The sequence below is a fragment of the Mizuhopecten yessoensis genome, unplaced genomic scaffold (genome assembly GCF_002113885.1).
Source record: "Mizuhopecten yessoensis strain PY_sf001 unplaced genomic scaffold, ASM211388v2 scaffold4823, whole genome shotgun sequence".
In the NCBI taxonomy this organism is placed as follows: Eukaryota; Metazoa; Mollusca; class Bivalvia; order Pectinida; family Pectinidae; genus Mizuhopecten; species Mizuhopecten yessoensis.
The window spans coordinates 306802-324105 of record NW_018405739.1 but is presented as its reverse complement, the minus strand read 5'-3'; the positions used below and the strand labels follow the sequence as shown (position 1 = coordinate 324105).

Here is a 17304-nt window from a genome sequence, read left to right as displayed (position 1 = left end):
TTAAAGATTACCTACCTGGTTGCAGAATTATCTGGGTCCCAGTAAAGTTGTAAAACTTGATTTTTTGCAATTTTGCGTCGTGTGCTGTTGTCAAAATTTTACCTCCTGTAAAGCTAGCTTTTCATGTGTGCGCACCCTTTCGGATTATGGCCAAAATTTTATTCTCGAACCAAAAAAATCTTCTTTCTTTTTTACAAATGTGAAGCTCACATAGCCCACTTCATCATGCTTATACCAATTTTAGTACAGTTTTATTTTTATATTTTTTTTACATATCATTATACAGGGGTTAGCCATCTAACAAAAATATCGCCCATGGCCACAACCCTCTACTGTACACTGCTACCTTATGGTACACCAGCTTGTCTATTTGGTACACCTGTTTATGTATTTCGTACTGCTGTGTGTCTTTTTGGTACATCTGTTTATCTACTTTATGTTGCTTTTGACCCCTTGTTGCTTTGTCTATATTTGTAAATACATATGGTACTTGGGAGCGAGTTATCAAGTATAGATACATATAAGATTTTGTCCGCCAAATATAAGTAGCACAAGATCATTTGGAAAGGAAACATATGAAATTGTTTCAAATATTTGATAAAAAAAATAAGCAATGTTATTATCTGTTAAAAATAAGTATTTTAGCTGAATCATTTATGCTGTTTCCATAACAATCACAGTACTATATATCCTTACAAGTTTAGTGTTGCTACACCGTTTATTAGGTATATATGTATTTTTAATAAATATAATTATGTATTTTTTCTTTATATGTGATAGCATGTATGTATATTGTCTGTGAACTTTTAGCGTTTTCACTGGTGATAACAATCTGTATACCAAGTCATTCAATGTAATTGCTGTATTCTTTGATTTACTAAACTGCAAGAAATAGTATTGCAATGTACTAAAGCTAAGAGGTATTATAACGGTTAATTCTTTAATATAAATCATGAAAGAAAAAGTCTCTGTAGATTGAGCAAAGGTAACTAGAACACTGACAGGTCAGTAAGGGGCCCGTCTTGTGGCAATACATCCCCCATTATCATCAAGAAGCAATCTGCCCATATAGCTGACCTTGACGTTTGACATTTGGACTTCAAAATGAATCGCAAGGAAGCATTGAACATGTACTATGATGTGAGTCTTGTTTCCTTCAACTTGCATATTTGCTGGGCTAACAGAAATGTAAATACTGGTGCAATACTCATTTGTTAGCTTTGATTTGTTTTATTTCACCTTAAATACCTCCTCCATCAAGAGTCAGGATCAAAGTCAGAGATTCACTTTGTCTTTGACCTTTGGACCCTTAAAGGTTAAAGGTCAAGTTACCTTGACCTTTAACCCAGTGAACCTGAGTTTGGTCAGTTGACTTATTCTTTAATTCCGATCAACTTTGCTTTATAATATCATAACAAAATGTTCATCAGTGAAGAAAAAAGACTTGACCTTGACCTTGAACCTTTGGCCCCCAAAACCTGGACCTTAGGTCAGTTGACTCCGTGTTAAGTTCTGAACAACTTTGCTTCATAATAACATAATAAAAAATGTTCATCAGTAAAAAGATACAATATTTGACTTAAACATTGACCCAGTGACCTTGACCTGAAGTCAGTTGACTCCTTGCTTAATTCTGGCCAACATTGCTTTATATGGCCATAACAAAATGTTCATCAGTGAAAAGATACAAAATTTGACCTTGACCTTTGACCCAGTGATATTGTCCTTTGATCAGTGTATCTCTTTGTTTAATTCCGACCAACTTTGCTCCATAATGTCATAAAATGCCTATTAGGAACAGCCACAAAATTTTACCTTGACCTTTGACATTGACCTCTGACCCGAAGACCTTGACCTTTTGTCACTTGACTTCTTGTTTAATTCTGATAGACTTTGCTTCATCATGTCATAACAAAATGTTCACTAGTGAAAAGATGCAAAATTTGACCTGGACCTTTGAACCTAATGACCTTGACCTTCGACCTTGATTTTTTACCTTAGTGTGTATTTTTGTAAACTGAACATCTTGACCAAGTTTCATGTAAATCGGTCGATAAATACCAAAGTTATCAGCCAGGAACAAAATTTGTAGACGGGCGGACAGACAGACAGACAGACAGACAGACAGACAGACAGACAAACAGACAGATAGACAGACGGACGGACGGACAGACAGACAGACAGAGTGATTACTATAGGGCACCCGTATCTCCGATCCGGGCCCTAATGAACACAGCAGTCGTATTTAACATGTCAGCATTTGGCTAGCCGTCGAAACTGGTACACTGGACTTTCCTTCTTGTACACCAGGCAAGTTTAATTAAAATCTGATGTTCCCATCAACATACAATTTGCAAAGTAATATGTTTTAAATATTTTATATTTAGACTGAATGAACTACAGATTTGATCACTTGACACCTTGTTTGATTCTGACCAACTTTGCTTCATGATGTCATAACAAAATGTTAACCAGTGGAGGGGTGAAATATCTGACCTTGACATTTGATCCAATAACCTTAATCATTGTTAAATTGAAACCTTGTTTGATTGTGACCAACTTTGCTTCATAATGTCATACCAAAATGTTAACCAGTTAAGTGATGTATATTTGACCTTGACCCAATGACCTTCAGCTTTGGTCAGTTGATACCTTGTTTGATTGTGATCAATTTTGCTTCATGATGTCATAACAAAATGTTAACCAGTTGAGTGTGAAATATCTGACCTTGACATTTGATCCAATAACCTTAATCATTGTTAAATTGATACCTTGTTTGATTGTGACCAACTTTGCTATATACATACTTAGACATCTTGACAGATAGATGTCTGTTGTTGGGCCAAAGCTCACTACTATATGAAAAACATGGAATTCTCCGACGCCGTTTAGTATCGGAGATTTTGATGAGCTGACAAATAAATGGGGTTATCATCTGCAGCTGCTACATTCCGTCGTTAGAGTCCTTGGTTTTCAATCATTCAAAATGTTCAACCTAAGCCAACGCTGGTTATAATGCCAGTTAACTATGTTTATGAAGACATTGATCCTAATGCCTTATTGCAGAATAAGTTAACGTCGATATACATAATTTTAATAACTTAAGTACAGATTCAATATATCCAAGTTACAAATCAGAGTATTTGTTGTCTTTGAATTCACGAGGGTGAAGTGTTTTTGTGTCTTTACCATCTTTAGGAGGCTTTTTGATATTTTAGATGAGAAGATGGGGGAAAAGACATTTACACGACCTGATTTCACTGTTAAGAGTCTTTTTCTGATATTTCTGAAATGCCAAAATACAGAGAACGACAGTAAATGGGCTTTGCGTGTTTTTTAAACCTGGAGGCAAGAAGTAATGTTACATTAAATACTAAGAAAGGAAAATGACATTGAAAAATTGAGAATGACTTACTCTGTATGATCGAAAATTAGTTGAAATCTTCAATAGCTTTCTTTGTCGCAGAGGTAAAAAAAATCAGTAAATGTATTATATATAGAAATGTTATAAAATGTATGAAAAAGTCAACTTATCTTAGTTATGAATACTACATCCCTTTGGTTTTACATGTAACCATAATGTGACTGTTTAAACGTGGACTGGCCGCATGGTCTGGAGATGAAGACTGCGCATGCTCATTGTTGTTGAGTAATTATTCTTACATATACATGTATATTGTAACTCCTATATGCTATCTGTTGTATTTGGAAATAAAGAAATTGAAATTGAATTGAACTATTCTTACCTTTGAAAAGCCTCTGATTGCTATTCACAATACTTTACCTGGTCAGTCAAATATAGAACAAACACATCTCTTAAAGTATAAAACATTTATTTCGAATAGGAGAAAATATTACATATTCAATAAAACTTAAATTAAGAAATCAAATTACATATATGTCAAAAGACGCGAGGAGGGCCTTCATGACGCCTTCATTAACTTTAATCTCCTGATAGTCGGAGGTCAGCTGAAATAAAAATGAATAAAACGTTACTATACTGAAACGCTTTTTGATATTTTGTTAGAATATGTGCGGGAAAACGAATAGAGTATAGCTGAACTTAAATACTACACTCACCTTCTGGAGATCTCAAAATCTATAGAAATAGTCGATACAAACTTATTCATAGTGTGTTAAAACTTACCAAGGTGCTTGACATTGAGGGGGAAGTCACCCTCAACTTCTTCGTTGGCGGCTCGTCTGAATGGAAAATGAATAAGCACGTGATCAGTATTTTCTGAATCATGTTTGGTGTATACATATAAAATCGAAATATGGTCAATATGCGTATATGCTTACAGAGGATTCACCGGCCTTCCTTTTCTGAAACAGTAAAACAATATAAGTTTATAGGATTGGGCGGACATACTATTTGTTAGTGAAAGTGTTTGACGCTCACGTGAACATCAGAGTATAGGAATATGATATTAAGTAAAACCTGTAGCTAACTACTGTATAATAAAACGGTGACAATGTACTCACCATGTGAACAGGTGCTGGTGCCAGAATTTGGCGTACTGGAACCGGTGGCAAAACCATATCCGGACTCTATGAAAAGTATAAAAATTAAATAATTTTGATTTTTACTTTTTTTAAATGTATATCAAAAGTTAAAAAGATCATTTGCACAAAAAATATTAATATATATTATGGTTTTATTATTGCAGAAGTTAATGACAATTGGAGTTTTAAATATATTAAGAAACTTTCACACTTACCTGCCTCAGCCGGATTTTTTCCTCCATGATGAGGTCATAGTTTTGTGACAGGTCCAGGAACTCGGCACCTGCCACACTCGCGCTCCGTCCATTACGGCCACTGATGTAGACGTATGTCTCGCCCTTGAAGGAGACCTATAGTCCATGTCCAAAAAAGTATTTTTGTACCTCCGAAATCCTTCCAAGAACTCACTGCAGCATCAGCTACCTAGCACCATGCTAGCCTTAATTCATAACATGCAATGAAGCTCTGTTCACTAAAATAACAGATAACACACAGACAATGGTATTGGCGTAATTGGCTAACCTTTATCAGGATGCCGGAATTTAACTTTTTATCTTTGATCAAAATTTCAATACATTTATTGTTTCAAAAAATATTATTTTAGTGAAGGTGCGGCAAAAGATACCACCCCTTATTAACTTAAGACAATTACATGTAAATAACAACGCAATGTCCAAAGTGCGCTGCGAGCGGGCTGCCCCAATCCCTTACCAGTAAGGGGGAGGTAGGATTTTACCATGCTCAGGCCAGCTGGTAAGTGTTTACTCACTTAGTTATTTCCAATAACACCTGGAATATTGACGCTGCACATAAACAAACCTAACATCTGAAGATAAACCGGGCTTACAAATATGACTGACAAAACTTTGTTCTTTATATAATCAATATTACAATTAATAACAAATATATACGTTCTATTAAAACTTTCAAAACAAGTTCATTGACAAATGACATAACATGCACACGATAAGTAAACTATATTGTAATCATTTTTTGAAAAATTAGCTGCATGGAATTTAGATGATTAAAAATTGCAAGGTAGCTGATAGGGGAGGAGGGAGGGATCAATTTAAGTTTTCACAATTTTTTCTCAAACCAATATGGCGTCTTGATACAGCAGCGAGAGTGAGGGGTTTATCAGCTTCCACCCCACGGTGCTCTCGTTGCTACCTCTGACCAATGGGCATTAACCTTGACCCATTTTAACCAATGGCAGCTGGCCTTGACAAATCTTTAACTTACATAAATATTGATAACTGATGTCACAAAATACGGAATCAAAATCTATAAAAAAAACATACGGAATAATTTCATCAACCAAAAAATTGTATATATAAATATATACTTTAATTTCTCTGCCATGGTGATGGATTAAGTGGTGTAGAAACATGTGGAAGCACCCTTTTATAGTGGTAAGAATGTGGGGGATGATTGGCGGGGATGGAAGAATATGAATATCAAAATTTTGATAGATCACTACTGAAATTGTAGAAATAATATTGGAATTTTCCATTCTGGTTTTCTCATTTATATCTTCGTCGACACCTGCATCTATGTGGTGGTAACGACAAAATTTGCATAGAGGTGATGCTACTTAATTACTCGTTTTGATCGAATGGAACGATTGATCATTTTTGTTGTATTTGATGTTCGGTGTGCTTGTGCTAGGTTTATTGTTTTTTCGTCTTAGGTAAAAATTGGCGATGGTTTTCGGTCTCGTGTTTTAGTGAAATGTTTCAAGCTTATTTAGTGGTGTCTCTGTAAATGGGTTTTTATGTTGTATATTGTTGATAAAATATATTGGTGTTGGAACCATAACTAGCGGCATTTGATAATCCTCTGACCCGAACATTTAAATCGACACCCGTACTTTTCGGGTTTTGATTTCATACAACTTTCCGCGGTTTTGGGGTAGCATTTTTTAGATCTGACGGGAGTGGGTTAATACAGGGAGATTGTTTCTAATGGGTAGGTTTGCAAGTATGGGATATTGTGTGAATTTGTATGTGGTTAATTTGGAATGATTGTTTCTTACGGGTAGGTTTGTAAGTATGGAAGATTGTGTGTATTTGTATGTGGTTAATTTGAAATGATTGTTTCTTACGGGTAGGTTTGTAAGTATCGGAGATTGTGTGTATTTGTATGTGGTTAATTTGAAATGATTGTTTCTTACGGTAGGTTTGTAAGTATGGGAGATTGTGTGTATTTGTATGTGGTTAATTTGAAATGATTAATTTCTTACGGGTGGGTTTGTAAGTACGTGAAAATGATGTCGTTTTTAGGTGGTTACTTTGAAATGATTGTTTCCTACGGAAAGGGTTGTGTGAAAGTACGGGAGAATGATTCATGAGCAAGTGAATTTGCATACGACCTTAGAGTTTGGACCATGACTAGCGGCGTTTAATAATCCTCTGATCTCTGGGTGGAAATAAACTGGACATTTAATCATCCTCTGATCTCTGGGTGAAAATAAACTGGACATTTAATAATCCTCTGACCCGGACATTTAAATCGCAACCTGAAACGTTGTCGCACGTTTTGGGTTTTGATCTTATACAACTTCCCGCGTTCTTGGGAGGGGCCGGAGGGGCGGAGATACTTTTTCGGGTCTGGCGGGAGTGGGTTTATACAACTTCGAGCGGTTTTGGGGTGGCAGTGTTTTCCCGCTGTTTTGGGGTGGGACGGCGGGAAATGTTTTCCCGCAATTTCGGGAGGGGCCGGAGGGGGGAGGGGCAGTTGTCCCATCCCTTTACCTCTTCTTGTTCGGCCCGGGAATTATACCCGAACACAACATCGGCAACATGCACGAAGCAGTGTAGAAATATTACGTGATGGTTTTTATAAGAGAAATTAAGTGGAAATCTAACGTGTCCTTTCTGATTTGTATCAGTCGTGGTGGACGGTTTACCTCGATTTATACTATCACAGACTACGTGATTCCCCACCCTGATCCTTCATTTCCTTTATAAATAAAAGCATAAATTGAAGGAATATTTGATATAATAAAACAACAGCGATAAGTACCGGATAACGAAAGAACATAACATAACATATTTATATTTCACGGCAGTAACATAAAATAATAATAAAACACGTGTATGGAATATTCATATATTCACATCTGGAAATGTATATTTATTTTCCATACATCTGTTAGCTATAATAACAAAAATCAGTTCCATCCAGCACCCAAAAAGGAGTGTTTCTCACGTATTGGTGACTAGAACAAAGATCGTGAGTTCGATCCCTTCACTTCACCTTTTATTTATTTATTTCTATTATTATTGTTTCTGTTTTCAAATATTCAAATTTCGAACAACCATAATACTGACTCTGTAAAATGCATCGCAGAATAAGGTTGATACGGTCAGTGGGAAATGACCTAAACAAATGTTGTATAACCCTAAAAACGGTGCGAACCTATTTTCATGGTTTTATTTTAAGTAAGATAATTGTCATTGGTATGTTTGACAGATTTTCTCTTGCTATCTTACTGTGAGAATGTTTTCCTTTCCAAAACAGTGCCACATTTCAAAACTTCCTAACTATTCTGAGTGGTGATATTATTTGAGGTATATCTGTAACATCAGTAAAACACTTATGTTATAATATAAATACAATATATTAGTTTGAGGTATCTTACGAAACAATAACATTTAATAAGTTCACAACTAGGACAATAAACCAAAATAGAATTGAACACTTATTTTAAAACAATCATTTAAACAAAAACCCAATGTACACCAATCGATCGTCCTAGAACATGTAAATAGATATGTTGTTTTGGAAGGCACATTTCAAGGTATGAACAACAAAACTATATCAAAAACACCATAAATACACAAATACAGTGAACATAAAGCACTTTGATGGAAAAATAGTTTCAACAATTAGTTTATCAATAAGTTAATTATCTTAATGTAACAAGTCAGCACTTGGCGTTTTCCATTTGTAACAGCATGTTAAAGGATTAGTGGAAATATACAAAAATAAAAAAATCCAATGATTTTGAATAAATCTTTAAAACAGTTGTGCTACAAAGCAAAAAATGAAAGCAACTGTGGAAGCGTGAATGGTATTTTAATGCCAAAAAAAGACTAAAAATATCTTTAATTGATAATATTATTTCAGAACGAGTACATCTATTAGAGATTGACATACAATTATAAATAATGAAGTAGTACATGGATACAATTTTACTATATATTACATTAATCTTTAGAAATATGTTTCAAGATAGTTTGAAAAGAGTAAATCATAGTTCATTTCTAACTAATTATTTCGGTAATTAAGTTCCATTTACTTTTAATTTTGTCCCTTTTCTTAGTACTATAAGAGTACAGACCAACCTCTTCTATTTTTTGTAGTAGGATAAATATAATTTACCCGTGGAAAAAGACGGAGTAGTCTCCCTTTGTTTACAATAGTAAATGAAAAACTTCAAGAGTAGCAATATTTTTTTTGTTTCATAATCAAATCTAGCAATATTGACCCCAAAAAGTATTGATTGAGAATTAAATGGTAGTTCAATGCCATGTTTTATTTGTATAAGATTAAAAAATGAGGACCAAAAGACCTTAACATAGCAACAGTCCCAAAATAAATGTAACATTGTCTCCCTTCCATTTTCACAAAACGTACACCTTTCTGTTTCCATAAGTTTAGCTTGCATTAATTTGACATTAGTATATAGAATATTATGCAATATTTTAAACTGGAAATTCTGAAGTTTGGTGTCATCAGTAAGAAGTCTAGGAGACAAGTAGTAAGTTTGCCATGCTTCATCAGATATATTAACTTGCAACACCTCATTCCATTTTCCTTGACTCGTTGGTTTTGTTTTATATTTATTGAACAATAATTTGTTGAAATATTTTGTTACTTTATCATTTTTATTAATATATTCTATCATCCTACACGTAGTAGTTTGTATCGGTACATTGTTTTGCTCTCTCAGGATCCGTTTCCAGTCCCTTGGTAGCGGGTTTTATGGGATTTGCCAGAGGCCACTTGTAATTATATCAACAATAATTACATCCAGACAACCAGGTATTTTTTATATTTACATATTTTTCTTTTTTAAGACATATTCCTACAAAAACCATTTGCCCTGCCTCAAAATACATTTCAGGCGGCCATTTTGTTTGTTTACATATTCTTACACCTGAAACAGGCAGTTGTAATTATAGTCGAGCAGTTGTAATTATAGCCTATATAATTACACTTGCCCTCTAACACTGTTGTAATGGGACGGCGCGGGGGCAAATGTAAATATAAGGCCGTAATACTCTACAAATGTAGTATCAATATCATATTTTTCTGTGAACATTTCATTCAAAAGACATAAAACTGTTATTTATTACAAGATCGTTAATAAAGAAAACTCCTTTTAAACACCACTGTCTATAAAAAGTAGGTCTTCTATCTATTTTAATACTGTCATTATACCAGATAGGTTGGGAAACAATTTGTTGTGGGGTTGTGGGTGGTTTATTTTCTACAATTGATGACCATATAAAATTTCTTTCCAAAAAGTGTTAAAGAAAATGAACTTCTAACTAATCCTTCTTTAGTCATTCTGAAAATGTTATCCCCGCCAAATAATTCTATCTTATTAGACGATAGTATTCTCCTTAACAAGTTGCAACAACCAAAACAAATATTCAACCTTGCGCACATACGACCTCATAAATATAGAAAGAGATCCTGTGATAACCTCCAGCACGTACACCCTCATACATATAGAGGTACTCATAGAGATCACGTGATATCCTCCAGGACGTACACAGTCATACATATAGATGTACTAATAGAGATCACGTGATAACCTCCAGCACGTACACCCTCATACATATGGAAATATTTAAAGAGATCCTGTGATAACCTCCAGCACGTACACCCTCAAACATATAGAGGTACTCATAGAGATCACGTGATAACCTCCAGAACGTACACCCTCAAACATATAGAGGTACTCATAGAGATCACGTGATAACCTCCAGCACGTACACACTCATAAATATATAGGTACTCATAGAGATCACGTGATATCCTCCAGCACGTACACCCTCAAACATATAGAGGTACTCATAGAGATCACTTGATAACCTCCAGCACGTACACACTCATAAATATATAGGTACTCATAGAGATCACGTGATATCCTCCAGCACGTACACACTCATACATATAGAGGTACTCATAGAGATCACGTGATATCCTCCAGCACATACACCTTCATACATATAGAGGTACTCATAGAGATCACGTGATATCCTCCAGCACGTACACACTCATACATATAGAGGTCTGTGCGGTTTTATGCACGTGAAAGACCGATGATATACATTGTGATAACAGTACTGAAGTAAGAGACAAAGTGTGGTGTCATTTAATTACTGAAGTATATGTGATATACAACTCAATGTTTATTTGCATAATTTACCAGATTTCGATTTGACTAATACCCTATTGGGTAGTGAATTAAGTTATAAGCTGTCATTTGAAGATTATGAACAATTAAGATTAGTGCAAATCGTCTGATTGTTTATTAAAGCAATGATGCCCTTACAATGTACAATCCCTTCTCTTATAAAATATTTATGTACACATTAAAATAACAATACGTTTGTACTTTTTCAACGTCCATGTATGTATATGTGTTGATTAATTCTTATATATAACTATGTTTATGTAATCTTCATTTTGGAGGAAGTATAGAGAATAATGACAGCAAACGATCGAGAACATAAATTATATCACATCATGTTAATATGAATCATACCAAACTAGAAAAACATAAACTATAGCACACCATAAAAACATCAATTATAGCGGAAAATGAGAACATAAATTATAGCGAAAAATGAGAGCATAAAGTATAGCGAAAAATGAGAACATAAATTATAGCGAAAAATGAGAACATAAATTATAGCACATTATGAGAACGTTTGGAAAGAGTAATTGATCAAAGGAATTTACAATTGTACTTACGCTGTTATCTTGGAAGTTGTTTTATATATAAGTTACTATGATTTACTTTTTCGTTGGCGTCGTGCATAAAGCTAGTAAATTACATTTTAATTTACAATTTGAAGAATACAAGTAAAAGTCCATTTTTAAAGGCATCGTAATGGATATTTGCCTAATTATTTCTTCAATTCCAGATAAACTCCACGGAACAAATCATCTCGTGATTTTGTTATTCATTGGGGTTTTTTAAACTGAAGCTCATCTATCAAAGTCTTGTTATATATCTGTCAGTACAGTCATATATATATAAATAAAATATTTAAATTCTAGTATTGATTAGATACTATAGTTTTTCCTGTAAATTAATCTTCTCAGTTGTCTCTAAATCTTTCGTAACTTTCCTGCGAAATAAAGAAAATATCATTAACACTTACTACCCATAATAATAAGTTCTAACATTCATCTACTACCAGACATTTGATTTTTATAGTTAGTACACATAATTGTAAGATTAATATTGTTAAAAATCCTGTAACGTTATACGAGCGTCAGTTGTGTACTTTGGCTAATGATCACAAATTTAAATAGACAGATGCAGCTTGAGGAGTAATAAATGTCAATACACTTTTGTTACCGAACGTACATTATAATCGGTACACTGACTTTAAACACTGTGGCCAGACAACGTTCACAGGAACGATACTTATTGAAGGAAGAGATAAAGGTGTTTACATTCCATAATTGACTGATTTTATCATATAACCGGTATTATGAATACACTTACTTTGACCGGTTGTTAAGACAATCCTCGATGGTTTGGGGAAGGGGTTTCCCCGCAGTCTCCGGAAGTAACAAGGCGAGTCCGCCGGCCAGGATCGACAGACCACCAAAGAGGATGAGCGGCAGTGGGCCCCAAACCTGTTTCAACTCCAACATCTGGGGGGCCAACATTCCCCCAATACGTGCACACATGGAGGATACGCCCATACCAGCATTTCTGGGGGGACAAAACGAAAAAGCATAGCCTTCATCTATGTACATTTGCACATTGGTAGTAGAAATAACAACACGGGAATATCGAGGTGTCAAAAACGGATTTCGAACTCAAAATCGATTATACTTGGCAAATTATGAGTTAACAGCGGAATATTCTACATAGAGAACCATGAAAAAGTACAGGGAGAATAAACCCAAGTGTTCCAGAAGGGTATGGGTCTTCTGTTTCTGTTTACCGCCATGTAAATATAGGTCAATTTCATGCAATGTCATATTCTAATATGTTAATAATAATGTTAACCATTGTTTTTTACTATTATATCAAGCGTGGTTGGGTTTATTTTGCTTATATAGACAACTACTAGGCACGGTACAATAGGACTCCTGATCTAATCATTTCTGACAATGGTTTTGAAGTGACAATGACCTCTGTATTCAAGTTGGTCCAGTTCGAATGACATTGACGGTTATCTGCGCAAAATTATATTAACGATAGTCCTGCAGTGTCAAGCTTAGCAAAACATATGATAGCCAGGCCGTGCAGTGCGAAGCTAAACATATAATAGCCAGGCAGTGCCGTGCACAGCAAAGTATATCATGGCCAGGCCGTGCAGTGCGAGGCTAAACATATAATAGCAAGGCCGGCCGTGCACAGCAAAGCCTATCATAGCCAGGCCGTGCAGCGCGAAGCTAAACATATAATAGCCAGGCCGGCCTTGCACAGCAAAGCATATCAGAGCCAGGCCGTGCAGTGCGAAGCTAAACATATAATAGCCAGGCCGTGCCGTGCACAGCAAAGCATATCATAGCCAGGCCGTGCAGTGCGAAGCTAAACATATAATAGCCAGGCCGGCCGTGCACAGCAAAGCGTATGATAGTCAGGCCATGCTATGGCAAGCCAAGTTGTCATTTATGCATGGAGCAATGTTGATCCAGTACTTAACCAAATTATATAAGATATCTTATTTAATTATATAAGATATCTTATATACTTTATGAGATATCTTATATACTTTATAAGATATCTTATATAATAAATGAGATATCTTATATATTTTATAAGATATCTTATATACCTTTCTTTATAAGATATCTCATAAAAGATATAAGATATCTTATATATTATATAAGATATCTCATAAAAGATATAAGATATCTTATAAAGAAAATTAAATGAGATATCTTATATCTTTTAGAAGATATCTTATATAATATATAAGATATCTTATAAACAAAATTAAATGAGATATCTTATATAATTCGGTTATAAGATATCTTATAAAGAACGAGATTTGAATTTGAGATAATAAACCCTCCTCCACAGCGCTCGGTAAAGCATTAAATCGAAAGCCTTAGTTTCGTACGTATCTCTTAACCGGAAATGAAGTATGTGAAAGTGAAAGTAGGAGTTTAATGCCACCAAATAGGTCTGGTTATAGCGGTATTAACATTATTTTAAAAGGTTAAGCTTTATAAAGTAGATGGGGGGTAAGTGGTGGAGAAATGGATGTTCCTATGTATTTCATAACTGAAGGAAAACGATCCTACTGCATGTATTACTTACAATTTATTCATTAAAATGTTTTATCTTGATTTTCTTCACGGATTTCCTCTAAATGTTTTTAAAGAAATTTGATAAAATTGTAATATTACCCGTACAAATTCACAGACAGGTAATTGACATTAAACATATTAGGAACATTTATTAATTGTTTCGGCTGCTTATCACAGACCGCATTAAAGCCATTTTGGTCTCTGTGGAGTATAACATATAGATAGACATGGGGACATTTTTTTTTATTTACTGTTTCAGACTGGTCATACACCTGTATTTATTATCACAGACAGGCTATGTATCTTTAATTATATTGTTTCAGATAAAATTGTTTTAACTATCACAGACATTAAAGAACATACTTATGTATTTGTAATTCTATGTTCTATCAATATACTGTAATGTAAGGAACATTAATTCATTGTTTCAAACTGGTTATAAACTTGTATTTACTTATACTATTACAGACAAGAAGTAATATTTCATTATTTGATACATATGTATACAGATAAGTGATATTTCATCATCAGGTGCATGTTCTTTAAAGTCTTTGAGATATTGATCACTTATAAGATATATTTTGTAGAGATACAATTGTATTTTGTGACCTAAAAGGCATTTCACACAAGCCAGATACATGGTAACACTTACAGCATGTCTGTAGTAGTAATTACATGTGTAATACCTGTCTGTGATAGTATATACATGTGTAATACCTGTCTGTGATAATATATGCATGTGTAATAACTGTCTATAGTAGTAATTACATGTGTATTACCTGTCTGTGATAGTATATACATGTGTAATACCTGTCTGTGATAGTAAATGCATGTGTATGATCTGTCTGTGGTAGTAAATACATGTGCAATACCTGTCTGTGATAGTATATTCATGTGTAATACATGTATGTAGTAGTACATGTTTAATACCTGTCTGTAGTAGTATTTATGTGTAATACCTATCTGTGATAGTATATGCATGTGTAGTACCTGTCTGTAGTTGTAATTACATGTGTAATACCTATCTGTGATAATATATACATGTGTAATACCTGTCTGTAGTAGTAACTACATGTGTAATACCTATCTGTGATAATATATACATGTGTAATACCTGTCAGTAGTAGTAACTACATGTGTTATACCTGGATGTAGTAATATATATATATATAATATATTGCTGAGCATCAAAACTTGGATACACTTTTGTTAGAAAGACTTGTCCTAACTCAGTGCCTCTTGTTTATTATAAAACACAACAAAGATATCTTTATAAAGAAATATTGAGAAGGTTATATAATGATTTGTATACAGATTATACAAACTAGTAAACAGGGTAAATAAGAAGTGGTTTACAGAGTATATAAAGAATGGTATATAGAGAGTGGTATACAGGGTACATAAAAAGTCCTTATTTATTTAGTAAGGGTATCCTCTATAATACAGCCTCATTGCATAAGGTACCTGTATTTATCATCTCTATTATATATAGTGTATTGACTCATTTTCCAGAAGATACAATGTACATGATACAAAGTATATACATGGTATATTTCCGGTAAAGAGGAAAATAAGACATTTCATCTTCAAAAACCTGTAATTGTAGCATATCTCAGGTCTGAAAAAAACAGAGGCAAATCAGTCACTGGGCCAGAGCATTTGGGTGCCAATAGAGGAAGTTTGGGTGTAAAGATAATTAAGATCCCCCACCATGTAACCATCTGAATACATCCATGCTTACATGATTGGCGCCAGGGTCCTGCCCTGCCACAAGGGGCTTATAGTCCCCAAATTTTACATGAAATCAGTAAAGATCCCATCCAAATGCTGCTGGGCATGCAGAGGAAAAACACTCATGATACCAAGATAGTCCCTAATGGAGCCCACCCCATCCCTGAGGACTTACTCCTTCAGTCATAACATGGAAATTGTTGAGATCCCCAAGCTGATATTTCCTGTATGGTAAGAGGTAATCAACAACTTTTAATGAAAAATATTATTCCAGGTGAGCTATTAATAATGTGCCTGTGCTTCTTGTTCTTGAGAGGCCACAATAAGGGAACATAAATGGGAAACTCCAGCACAAGCAAACATGTTATATTTCCTGTGCATGCAATCAATATGAACCAATATCAGACAACTATTATAAAGATGAGGTACCTTACCTACAGAGAATATGGACCTTACATATACCTCATGTATATGTGCATGCATACAAGATGTACTTGATGTATAGGTGTAATCTGATGTATAGAAGGTATATATATACCTGATGCATGGAAGGTGTATATATATACCTGACCTATAGGAGGTGTATACCTGATGTATAGAAGGTATATATACCTGATGCATGGAAGGTGTATACCTGACCTATAGGAGGTGTATACATGATGTATAGAAGGTATATATACCTGATGCATGGAAGGTGTATACCTGACCTATAGGAGGTGTATACATGATGTATAGAAGGTATATACCTGATGTTTAGAAGGTGTATATCTGATGTATATGAGGTGTATATCTTAAGGTTTTTTTTATCAATTGTCGCCCTTTTACTCTTGGGGAGGGGATACATTTACATGATGTGATCATGTGGACGCTAAGGGCCTGAGGGGCGGAGCCAAAAGGGGCCAAAATAGCTCAAACAATAATTGTCTACTTCCAGATCCAGATATGTTAAAAAACCTTCTCATGGATGGAAATATCCTGATGTGCTTAATCAAAATGTGAATTTCACAACCCCTTGGGTACTAATTCCTCCCTGGTGAGGGGCAAAATTCCCTGCTATACATATATATATATGTAATTTTTATTTTTGACATATCACAACAACAAATAACAATTGCATTACAACTCAGGTGACCTGTTAGGCCCATGGGGCTCTTGTTTTAAAGTACTGTATTAGTTGGATGTGTTGATATTGGCTTCCACTAATAATCCCACTACTTACCTATAATTAGATGTGGGTTACAGGGACATGTCACATGCTTATTAAGTGTGCTGCAAAATATATATATATACTGTGATGCCCATTCATTATATATAATATCTTCCATTGTATATATAAACGAGTACCTGGTAGTATTTGACATGTCCCTATAGACTTAAGGTTATGGAATTATGCACTATAGAAATATTCAAATTTCAAATATTTCATATCAATATGGATTGAGTGTCGGTGCTATATATTTAAAAAAAAAACTGTTCAAAACAGTTGATTCTCAAACAGAATTTGTTCTGTATCAAAAAAAAAAATGTTTTTGGGCTGAAATATCT

At 34.4% G+C, this 17304-nt stretch overlaps 1 protein-coding gene across 3 annotated transcripts in view; it reads right to left on the bottom strand.

Moving 5' to 3' along the window:
- Positions 1-9807: 9807 nt before the first annotated feature.
- Positions 9808-17304, bottom strand: part of LOC110449807 (organic cation transporter protein-like) — a 36660-nt gene continuing 29163 nt past the window's right edge. For 2 of the 3 annotated variants that reach the window (XM_021496901.1, XM_021496900.1), the window contains 2 exons: positions 12263-12475; positions 9808-11879 (listed from right to left, as the gene is read on the bottom strand). In XM_021496901.1, the coding sequence (XP_021352576.1) occupies positions 11822-11879; positions 12263-12475 (271 nt within the window). In that variant the 3' untranslated portion in view covers positions 9808-11821. The remainder of the gene's footprint in view (positions 11880-12262; positions 12476-17304) is intronic. The other variant, XR_002462902.1, reaches the window with a different exon arrangement.